Source organism: Ambystoma mexicanum, chromosome 1q (assembly GCF_040938575.1).
Source record: "Ambystoma mexicanum isolate Mex_15411 chromosome 1q, UKY_AmexF1_1, whole genome shotgun sequence".
NCBI classification, from domain to species: domain Eukaryota; kingdom Metazoa; phylum Chordata; class Amphibia; order Caudata; family Ambystomatidae; genus Ambystoma; species Ambystoma mexicanum.
Window position 1 is genome coordinate 391,485,027 of NC_090922.1, and position 12,476 is coordinate 391,497,502.

The window sequence follows — 12,476 nt, forward strand, 5'->3', positions numbered from 1 at the left end:
CCACTAGCTTTTTTTTCCCCTATATATTCACTTTAGCTTATGTTTCACCATCCACTTGATAGGTCCCATTAGAGGGATCATTCCACTGAACTATAATATGTTGTACGTTTTACTGTTTATTTTACAGGAAGGAGTGTATTAATTGACCTTCAGTTTCTCTCTCAAACATGGACCACATAATTCACCTTATAATGTTGCATGTATTACAACTCATATTGTGACAACTTACGTCACCAAATTTTCCAAACTGTAAATTGAATATGTTATGAACAATCTATGAATTGTGCCTACAATGTTTTCTTTACTGAATTTGTGTTTTTCCTTTTACATTAAGAGTCCAAGTTTGGCCTTATGAAGAACAGGAGAACTTCCTCGAAATGCGTCGCCATTTATTTAGGACTCCATTTTTCATCAATTTGAGCTTTATCTATTGATTCCATTTTGTTTCTATTCACTGTAAATAATTTCTCTGAACTATAATTCTTGCTGAAAATAATATAGCTTGGCTATAAATATATATTTGTTTATCTCACACTTGTGTCTGACCATATTTGTTAGAAACAAAAATATGTACAATGCCTATAACTCAATTTGAACAACTGTATTGGATTAATCCAAACATTTGAAAGTGTGCAGGGGACGGGAGGGTTCCCAAGTTGAATCCTCTTTCTTTTTACCATGCGGGTCATTCCCCTTTGGCGTGCTTTGGCAAGCAATGCTAGTCCTGCCCCCTCCACTTGAGGCCTGCCTGGGAAAGAGACATCACCCCCGGTACCTTTCACTTCAGGTCTGCCTCATAAGGAAAAGGCAGTCTAGCTCTCTCTGCGCGTGGTGTGCCTTGCAAAGTAACGCAATGCTTGTTTCTTCCAAAGCAGGCGTATCTTGGAAAGGAATGCCACTCCACCACCTCTAGTTGAGGCGGGCCATGGAGAAGAAGGGTGGAGCACTCTGGGTCACTCCCCTTTGGGGAGTCTTGGCAAGGCACGCTAGTGCAGCTTGCTCCTGTTCGGGATTGCCGTAGGAAAAAAAACATCTGGAAAGCCCCATCCGCTTCCGGCGTACTTTGGAAAGGAACCCGAATCTGGCTCCTTCCACCTAAGGTTTGGCATGCAAATAAAGGCCAGTCCCGCTCCCTCTACTCAAGCGGTGCGTGTGGAAGACCAGAACACCATTCAGGTTCCCTCCAATCAAGGGGTGTTTTTTCAAAATGATACACGCCACTTTGGCTCCCTCCCTTGAGGTCCAAGTGTCATGAAAGTGGTTGGACACCAACTATATGGCAGCGGTGTCTTGCATACCTCGTAACATCCTGCCTTGTTTACTGTTTTACTGCAAGTAATGTTATGTGTGGTGTAAGTGACACGTCTTCTGTAGGAATTAATTGCATACGATTGGTGTGTGAATTAGGTAAAGATACAAAGAACATGCAGATACAATTTCTGTGAATGCACTTTTCCAGGACTGCAGAAATGATTGTCATGTTGCAGGGTGGGTGTTGTGTGGGTACGGTTGAACATATGAATGTTTGCCCATAGTTGCTATGGGCATACTCAAAGCTGGTGTGGAAGATAGCGCCTGTAGGGCAGGGTAGCCAAGTGAGCCAGTATGCACTTGCTATCAGTGTCCACATGGAAAACAGGGAACCCCATGCATTTCCCAAAAGAGGACACCCGTGGGAATGCGCAGAGGTCTGACTTACGCAAAGCATCTCAGAATTTATTACCCAGACAAAGTGAACATTGTGTTTTTTCCCCCACCAAATATCAAACTTTGTCAGGGATTGGGGCTAATAAAAACTGGGGCAATTTGCGCAAGGCAGACCTCTGGATTCCCACGGGTGTCCTCTTTTGGAAAATGCATGGGGTTCCCCGTTTTCCTTGCTGGCTTCGACACCCTAGGCCCAAATCTGTAGGTTGCCCACATGAACAAAATGGGCAGTGGCGAAAGGCTTGGGGTTACCAGTGGGTTACCCTTTTCCGCCCCGGTAGGTGCACCCACACGTGAGGTACCGTTTTCATTGAGACACCTGTGGGAACGTGGGAAGGTAGGCCATGTGCTGTTGGGGGCGTGTTTGGATGGGTGAGCCGAGCAATATGTGTGGAAAATGTGTTTGTTTTCCCACATTTCAGACTTTGCAGGGGTGTCTGGGTAATAAATTCTTGGGCGATTTGCGCAAATCATACCTCTGCGGATTCCCACGGGTGTCTTCTTTTCGGAAGTGCATGGGGGGTCGCCGTTTTTCTTGGTGGCTGAAACACCCCAGGCCTAAATCTGTAGGTTGGCTCCCCAAACCCTTTGGGGGTAGGGGAATAGCAGTGGTTTAGCCTTATTCCTTCGCGCCCAGGTAGGTGCACCCATACATGTGAGGTACCGTTTTCATCAGGACACCTGTGGGAACGCGGGACGGTAGGCCATGTGTTGTGTTTGTGGTTTTTGACCCATTTGCTGGTGGCCTTTGTCACACAACCCTTTAATTTCCCAAATGTAACCTACGTTTAGTCGCTGCTTTAGGCACCATACACTTTTGAAACCTGCACAAGTCACCTACCCTTGAAAAGGTCGGCCTGTGCTCCTTCAAAAAATGTATGCTTGCCGTTCCTCACCACATTGGTTTTCCCCGATTTACACATGCTAAGTGCGTCTGTTCAGGCAGTGAGCGTAAAACTCCTGTGTACCATGGCTCAGTGTTTGGCTTGTGGTATTGCTTGTTTTGTAAAACACTACAAAAAATGTGTGCTCTCCTAGCTGCAAGAGTCGGGGGAATGTAGCGGAGAATTGCTTTTCTCAAAATTCATAGAAGCCATTGCCGTACCAAGCCAACCATGTCCAACACATACCTTTTTTTTCCTGTCATTTTCCCGCTTTTCCCCCAATCAATGGCAGTTTCTCCTACCCAGTTGTTGCCTGACCTACGCAAATTAACCCTTCCTAAACTTGGAATTTTGTCTGCTTTTCAGAAAGATATGCCTTTCTGTCCTCCGATTCGGCTTTCCTACCCTTTTCTTCCATTCCGTTCATGCATGTCCAATTGGCAAAAATGGCCAAAATCGCCTACCTCTCACAAAACAGTGGATAACCACGTGAAAATATTTTTTTTTCCATTTCCACTCAACCTGTTCTTGAAAGCCAGGAAATTGGGGAACTCAGCACAGCAAACCATTTGTTCCTAGCTCTTACAAGGAAAAAAACCACAGGCTTCTTTGTACATCATTTTATTGGAATTTTTTGAAAAAAACCCAAAATGTTCGCCCATTTTGCTTATTTTCTCTCATCCCCTACAGCAACCTAGGATTCCTGGGTGGCGTTACGACCACCTACATGTGGGGAGAAAAAAAAGGAGCCAAATTTGGCCGACATCTCATGTAACAAAAAAGTTCAAGCCATTGAATGGCCACATACCGAAATCACCAAAAAAGGCCCTGGCACTGGGGAGAAATACCCATGGCACTTAAGGGTTAAGACTTCCCTCTGGTTCCATTTCGCTGGGGCCGACTACTGTCCCCCAGACAAAGGTAAAGTTGCGGTTTACTTTACATAGTCATTTTTACCACAGACCCAGTACACCGCAACTTACATGGAGTACTGGAAAGGGCAAATCTGTACCCCTTTTCTGTCTGTACCTCCCTGAGCATTGTTTCGCTCTTTTAACATTTAGACTTGGCTGGTGGCAGTGTATCTACCCTAACTTTTCTACCGCGATTAGTACAGTACTGGTGTTAGTAAATTGATCTCTAACCCAGGCAAATTTCAGGCTAGTATGTTAGGGAAATGGGAGCCAAACCAAGCTCCATCATTGTTCCCCCAGTTTAAGTCTCCGACTCCCCCTGCTTCTGAGGAAGAGGTGGATAGACCAACTGGACCCCTCTCTAAGCCCAAGAGAACTGGTAATTCTCAGTACTGGTGGAAAACCAGAAAAGAAAAGTCTAAGGCCAAAACCTTCAGACTGGCATCACTGCATACAACTGGAGCCCACTGGCGTGCCAACTTGGGGCATATGCCTGGAAGAGGGAAATCAGACATTACCAGGTTCATGGACCTGGCCTGTATCCTCACCAAGCGCCACATTGCCATGTCCTGGAAACAAACAGGGGGCCCACAATACAACCAGTGGTATACAGAACTTGAAACTTGGCCCAACACTGAGACAAAGGCATGGGCTGGATCATTACAGGGCCTGGAAGAATCACAGATCGTGACCTATAAATCATGGAAGTCGATTCACTATGTTCCACCCCTCAGATGACAAACCCCCATGAATTCCCCTACTTAATGTCACACCACTCTTTACTGGAAGTGTGCGATTTAATTTGAGACACAGCATTGCTGGTCTACATTTCTTGAAGGATGGATGTTTTTGCATGATGGGGTAATCGAGTTGTAACTCTTCACGTCATACAAAAATTTAAAATCGCATCAACAGTCTACTCCATTCTCTGCCTATTCATGCAGACACCTATTAGGGAAAGAAGTACGATTCTCATTGTTACACCTATTCGGTTCATAATTTGTACACAGCTACCAAAATTAAGGATTTACATTCTCCCACACACGTCACTACTCTTAAATTTAATGTACAGGGTACCATCTGGTGGGGCTATAAGCCCTTTGTAGAGCTGCAGACGCCTCCAGTCTACTGCAGCTTTCAATGAAGTAATACCCAAAGTTTACACTTTGCACGGACAGAAATTTACTGACGATTTATTCACTGCCTCAGGCACATCTGTGGCCTTTCAACAGACCGCTGATGTCCACCTCTAACCATTCCTAGTCCTCCCAGGTCTCTATTCATTGAGTTGTCCTTGTGGTGGTTGTGGGCTCTTTACCCATATCTAGAGGTGGGGCCCCCACACCAATTACATGATTACAGGTCTAGCTGAGGCCCTAAAGCTTGTTTTCGAACTAAGATAGTTGTCCCGACGCACTTGTCCATTGAATTTAAAATAGGAGACCGCACAGGAAAAGAGAAGGCATCCACCACCTGTTTCCCAGAGGTCGGGGTTACATGGATGTTATGATGACTTGCCTCTAGACCAGCAGAAAACCCACTCTAGGCGAATGGGACCATGCATGGTACTACCCTGGTCTATTGATTAACTTTAGTGCCTCAGATTGTTCACTCCTCTGTGCCCAATTTTTGGGCAACAATTCTCCAATAAGGAGTAGCTGGTGTCCAATACAAGCAAACACTGTCTTGCTGTCCGTCCCATGAGGGTGTGTGCGCCGCCCGAGTGCAGGGAAAGTCGCACCCATTTTTTGCTAATTCTCGTGAAACAGCTGGTACCAAAATTGAGATCAAATCCTTATGCAGGCAATTCTCCAAATCCTCCATGTCCAGTCTCCCAGTGAGCATGATCCCCATTGAGACTAGCAGCCACAAGATCATCCTCCACAGATGGAGCTAGGGCTTTTGGCTTCAAGCTTCCATTACTGATGGAGAGCTGCTGACCGATAGTGTTGCTGACTTGCTGGACCAGATTTCCCTCACCCCGCTACCAGAGAGAAAGGGGTGGGGGCGTTCGATTATTCCAGGTGTTTGATGAAGCGTTCATCCAGATTATTTCTACAACTCGTCGTCACTGGCTCACAGTCACTCGTTTCAGGACCACACAGTACAACCTTCTCATCATTTAAATCTTTCATTACAGAAAATGCTTTCTGCCGCGGCATGTTACTACATAGTGTACAAGCCATATGAAAGTTAGAATTGTTTTCAGGCCACACAGTGCAGAGAAATTGTAGGTCACACCGACTGAACCAGAGTGGGTTACTTGGGCTATTCCAGACTGCCCAAGTATTGACTGGTAGCCACCAAATTAACTGGTTCTAGTTTACCAATTCTTTCACTAGGCAGTCTTATCCACAGGCTTCCAAACAAGATGTTTATAGTGTTTGTTATGACTGTAGCACAAGCAGTTACGGGCACCTTCGGATATAAATACACAGTTTGCAATTATCAAGTGTTCGTTTAAAAATCTGATATTTAGACCGTTTCAGTTAGTGTACCATTCAGCAAAACTTCAAAAATTGTATCTGTGTCCGTAGGCTTCACCAGCAATATTCTCAGGGAGAACGTGCTTCTTAAGATCCGCGATTCACTCAATATCCACGTTCTGGCCTTGATTGTTAAGGCACTGTCTGCATGCCGCACACCAAACACGAAACACACAGGCTGCACACCGTGTGTGCTCCAGGCTTGTGTTTTTCAGGTCTGTGCACAACTCATCAACTGCCAGTGAGGCCAGACTGCCAGCAAAAACTGGAGCCCTGCAAGACTAGTTGTAAGGCGTTCCCCTGCCAGTAACACCATGAAAGTCTGCACACCGGATAAAATGCCCATAGCATTAATTCTCCATACCATACATCAATTATATTACAAGAAACAATTATACATACATTTACAATCAATCTCCCAAACGCTCATCTAATCAGGACTTATAACACAAAAACGCAGGTACCACTGGTTGATGTTATCACTCTAAACTGTGGAGGTTCACAATAGTATATTCTATGTCTAAGGACTTACTATGGATTCTAACATTTGGCCATCATGTTTATGCATTTGAATAAATTTGAGGAAGTTAGAATCAGAAGTTATAGGATTTACTCAAAACGCATTGAGCAAGTATACTACTACCAGAACAGGGCATTGAACAAAATATACATTCCCATTAGCCTATGTTGCTGGGCATTTGTAAAACTGGTGAGATTTGGGCGATTTATCACAACAAAAGAGGATGAGTGATTAGCAGCCACAGCTCAGATACCAACAAAAGGCATAACCTGAACAGGGTAACAGGATTTCTGACCCCAGAACCAGGATAGGTAAAAGAAAGATTCTTTGTTAGCCAATAAAATAATGCCCTGTTTTTCCCGTGTGAAGTCTCGTAATAGGCGATTCCATCAAACTGTGCCTTGGTCCTGGTAGATTTCTAACCTGTGATTCAAAGTCTCACGTAGCTCTCCAAGTGAAAGCATAACTTATCACATCAGCTTTATAGATGTATACCAATATCAAGGTTGCCAGTTCTCAGTTCAGCAGCTCCAAACCAAGGAGAGTCCAATATAGAGCGTAATGGCGCATTTCACTTTTGCTTGGCTGTGCCCAGGCATGCACCACCTGCAGGGGTGGACTGGGAGATCGCAAACAGCCCGGGCAGTAACAGACTCCAGCCCCATTCCCAAAACATTCTAACTATTCCTCTGCATGCACAACAGTGCAAACGCTTCTGAGCTCATAGCGCTGCTAACAAGAAAGCTACACTGATTGGTTAGGATGCTTTTAGCAACTTGTGTGGACCCTCAAACCTTTGCTTTTTTGGTTTGTTTTACCCAGTCCTGACTTCACAGGGAAGTGAAGCCTTCGGCTTCACTCCCCTGGCCTTTTGCCTACTTTGCCACAGGGAAACTATCAGTCCTTGTTTACCTTTTGTCTTTTTGGCAGTGCACGCAGCATCTTGCAATGCAGTGCAAGTGGGGATACTTTTGTATCCCCACTAGTAGTTTACATTTGGAATTTTTTTGTTACTTTTATATGTGCTTAAAGACAAGCAGGTAAATAGTCAGTTTCCAAGAAAAGGGAACTCCCGTCCCCTGCACGCTATCACATGGCAATCAAAAGCCAAGTAGTTAGAGGCAAATCTTCAAACGATTATACATTTGTTGATTAACTTTGATACAAATTCAATGTAAGACAGTTTCCTCATGTAATCATTCAATATCAATTCATATATCACAATGGACATTAGTATTTTAGTAAAACATAGATCTTGAGGAAGAGAAGATTTCGCGAAACGCGTAATTTTCACCACCATTTCACCTAAAAGTTGAATTTATAATATTAAGGTGTGCACTGCCCTACCATCTCTCTGAAGAAAAGCTGTTGCCAGCAACCCTTTACCATTTTTGCAGTATTTTTAGTGTGCAAATTAGTGATAACTGTTTGGCTACTACTACACATGGCTAGTGGCCTAAAATGGCTGTGTCACAAGGTTGCTTCTTTGGCCTACTTAGGTCAGGAAATTCCAAATACAGTCATGCACTGGACCAAGAAAGCTGCACCTTTTGCAGGCTAGGGATGCCTTTTTGTGTTCCCATATGATCCCACTCATGGTGTCGGAGGGTGTGGGGGGTGAGTGAAACTTGCACTGCTGGATGTTTCAATATTGCAGATCCTTACCATTGGTGAGCTTGCTACCAGCCAGTATGAAGGGGACTCCTGCAGCCATTTCTTCAGATCAACATTGGAGTCAAATATCCTGTGTAGAATAGCAGCCGACTGAAGATCCGTGGCCGACTCCAAGAGTCCCAGCATCTCCTTCCTGAAATTTTGCCCAGTAAAGCCCTGCTGGACTACCCGATCTTGCGAAGGCCCTAATCGGTTCTTCAACCCATAGATTGGTGGCATCACCCAGTCTCGATGCATTTCAGAGGAACCAGCCGTCAGAAGTGTCCCCGGACCATCCCATGGACTGGCAGTCCTCCCATGGGCTACCTCAATAGAAACATTGCTGTTCAATCACCAGAACTTCGGTGGTCACCAGCTTGTGGCATAAATCGACTTCCTGTCGAATGTCAGCGTCCTAGCATCAAGGGATCCTGCCCTGGAAGGTCAACTGTGACCTGTCCTGAAGAGGTCTGCATCTGTGTCTTCTGCATCGCAAAGGGTTGCACTCTGCTCCTGGAACCGACCACCAAAAGAATCCTTGCACCTGCAGATCCTGGGCCCCTCTCACTGGAGCCAACGGCAGGAAAACCTACCTAGAGCTACCCCTTGTTAACCCACCTAGTCCTAGGGGAGAGTCAGGAGGGGTAAGTAAATTCACGTCCCCTTAGAATAAAATGCCATTGTTTTTTTTGATTGTCAGATCTACAATCTTGTATTTAAAAGATAATATAATTTTACCTACCTGTAACGTAGTTGAAATATCTTCTGGGACATTTTCACCACCACAAGAACTCTTCCTACATCAGTGTCCTCTCCCAAGAAGCAGCTTTGTGAATTTGGAGAACAAGGCCCTATGTATCATAGGGATTGAATTTATAAAGTTAGGCATAATTCTTGTAAACTGGTTTCATTCTACTGGATCACTAATTACCTTCTTTTTTGTCCAAGTTATTGAATGCATTCCTCAAAACCTAAAGGTGACGGTGTACATGTTTGATAATTTAGTATTGTGGGACCTGGTTATTTCAGTGTGTTTTGGGGCCTATAATGAATATAGTATTTTTTGTACTGCAAGCACAGATCTGAAAACAATGTTGAGCTAACCGTTGTGTCCTGACAAGGACAGCGTTAATGGAGCCATGCGGCTCTGTCACAGAGCATCTCGCCAATGCGAATGTGCGATGTTCAAGCATAAGCGTTGGGGTTATCCGGCGCAAGGCAGTTCTCCTAGGGCCAAGAATAAAGAAAAGTTCACCATTTCTGAGGCTCCTAGTATTTATTACCACTGCATGGCAGTGTGTGTTCCTCCTCGGGCTCGGCACTGGGGCCACATTTAACACCCACACAGAAGAAAACCAGACACTACCTGTCCTGAACATGTAGATGGATAATATTTACCCTGATGTCCAAGTCTCACAAGCCATTTAGTCGTGCTAATTTGTCTATGAAGGGACTCACAAAAGGGGAGATTAGTGATCACACACAGGGCGGTAGTCACCAACCCAACATGAGAGCAGCCCCATAGCTTTTGAGGCTGCAGGCCCATAAAGCGAAAGCCTGAACCGATTGTGGGCTAGTACGCCCCTGTCAGCTCTTTACATGAAAGGGGAGACTAACATCTCCCCAATGTGCTCGTCTCGACATGAGGTGTGAGGAATAAGCAATTGAGCAGACACCCTATGGCACCGCAGTTATGCATTTAACTTTGCGTTTACTGACACGCTAGGGTATCTGAGGACCTCACGGGAAGTGGATTCCCCTGAAGAGACTCGTCTCGCGGCATGGTAGCACAGTCACCATGAACAGCTAAACATGACATGTTGACCTAGGTCAAGTGCAGCAAGACATGTTTTTAACTACATTAGCGATGTCAGAATTGATATATACACATTCCGAGCATCTTAATGCTAAGGCGCATGCTCAGCTCATGCATACACGAGGTCATATACAGTGAAAAGTGTGTAAACATGGTACATAAGCCCGAAGCCCGGAAATGACCATGCAATGTAATGTGCCCTGAGAAACTGCTACCGAAGCATAATATGCGATTATACAAATAGTGATCTAGTTAATATTTATTAAATAATCCACCAAACACCCATAATGTCACCAATAGCTTCTACGGTAGTCCTCGGTGCTAGCTTGAGCAACAGTTCCCTGGACCAAATAATGTTTTAATGTTAATGAACTGCAAAGCTAGCTACTTTCTTTTTTTTTAATCAGGTAGCTGTGCTCAATTGGAGAGAAGCCCCCTCATCTCCCATTTTTGCCCCTAAATACATTTATAATTTGAGAGAGGGATATAAGGAAGGAGCGGCAGACCAACGTTAAAGCTAAGAACTCTTCCCAATTATTTTAAAGCGCGACCACAAGAGAAGTCCAAAACAAATTCAATATTTGTATCGTTTTCAGGTAATCTACAAGTGCGGTCCTGTTGATTAGGTGCAATCCTCAAACCCAAAAAACAAGCACCCGTAACCTAGACACAGCAGGTCTAAACAGATGCCCACCCCCGCCCTCATGTTCACACCAGCGGATAATGGATTTACGCAGCTCTGCTTCTTGATTGCACTCAACAGAACAACCTACCATCTAAAAACATTAAAAAGGTACAGCGAAGATGCAGGCATAGAAAAGGGACAACCGAGCACTGGGTGCACACGCACAGCTGACAACCATCTTAGAACGTCTACAATATAAAATCAATAGACTGGAGACATTACTACATTATCAGTTTATTCACAAAACAAATAAGACGGCAATCTCAAAACAACTGCCCGTTGACAATGTAAAATAATCTACACTTTATGGAAACGCCACTGGCAACATATTTAACAAGTCACCTTTAAGGGCGTAGGTTCAAACTGCCCTTTACTATACGGCGTGTACTGTTGGATTGACTATAATAAATCAATCGAGCCAAGGTTCAGCTGTGGCATTTCTGGGACGGCACAAACGCTGGGTGGCATAGCTACAAACACGCAGATGGAATTCCATTCCAGATCCTCTTTTTTAATTCGGTGACAGACAATTACAGTAGAGAGTAGCCGTCATCCAAACCAATGCAGCCTTCAGATCGAGAAGGCGGGACAAAGCAACACACCCGCCCACGATAAGCAAGACAATTGGCTTCAAGAGAAGGCAAGGGGGCGGGATAAAGCCTTCGATTCGCTGTGCAGCTGTCAGAAAGGTTGCATGTTTCAGTGCGTCCGAGTATCATTTTAAGTATTTACGCAAAACTAAAATAATTAATAAAAGAATAGCGTCTTTGCATTGCGAGTGCCGTTAGCTGGTGGAGAAGTGAGCGGCCACTGTGGAACATACGGAATAACCTACAGCCGCTGCGACTTAGTGTGCGTGAATGACAGAAGCAACACAGGTCCTCGTTGCCATACTCACATGACGGCGACTCATGTCCTTGCTTAAGCGGCGCACAAGTTCTCAACGGAGTCGCCGCTCACCTATCCCCACCGCCAGTCCACATAGCTTTTCAGTAAAGAGTCATAGCAGTGCCACCGCCCCTAGCAACGGATATCCTCTCATCGGTACCACCCCTTGATTTTGATTGGTTGTCACAGCTGTCTCTCTGCTTTGAGTGACGGGGTATTAAGCCAGTGACTGGGCTCCATTGTTACTGACAGTGGACAAGTGCTTCAAGGGAGGCAGGCGTGACAGTTATTACTTCTAGCCCCTGCCAGCCGCAACTGCCGAAAAACCACCGAGGAAATCGCAAGGTGGAGGAATGTGTCATTCAGTGTTCATGCAGTGTACGCTGCGTCTTGCGGTTGTTAGAACCGCCAATCATCTATCCGACAAGATGATATATCATAACCATGAAGCAGAAGGGGGAGGTGTTTTCCAGAGACGAATGTCTGCATCGCCTACTTACGCAAATTAATACACTGAAAATGTATTCGTTGTATGTGTGCAATTTGCTTTGAATTATTCTTTAGTTTGTTTATCGTGCATACAGCAATTGGCTACCGATGGCACTTCGTATGCCCTTGTGGTAAGTGTTGTAATGTGCTTACTAGCTGAGTGGATGACATCACTGCTTAATGGAATGTAGTGATGTCAGTGTGAGTGGAGTGTTGGTGTGTGAAGGTTCTAAGCTTGGCAGTTGGAGTTATGCTGACTAGGAAGGACATGCCAATGTTTTGTTCCTGGGATTGAACTACAATAAATACTTAATAACTTACCTACTGGCTCGGGTGATCATCAGCTTCCGAGTTATTACACTGGCGACGAGGATGGGATTCCTGTCGTGGAGGGGGCAGACCAGATCCAGGAAACATTGCCCTCCATATAATTC

At 44.9% G+C, this 12,476-nt stretch overlaps 1 protein-coding gene across 3 annotated transcripts in view; it reads right to left on the reverse strand.

Annotated features, from left to right (window-relative positions):
• AKTIP (AKT interacting protein) overlaps positions 1-11,757 on the reverse strand; it is a 154,263-nt gene extending 142,506 nt beyond the window's left edge. Inside the window, exon 1 of one of the 3 annotated variants that reach the window (XM_069639558.1) lies at positions 11,564-11,757. In XM_069639558.1, the coding sequence (XP_069495659.1) occupies positions 11,564-11,578 (15 nt within the window). In that variant the 5' untranslated portion in view covers positions 11,579-11,757. The remainder of the gene's footprint in view (positions 1-11,563) is intronic. The other 2 variants (XM_069639556.1, XM_069639560.1) reach the window with 2 other exon arrangements.
• Positions 11,758-12,476: the final 719 nt, after the last annotated feature.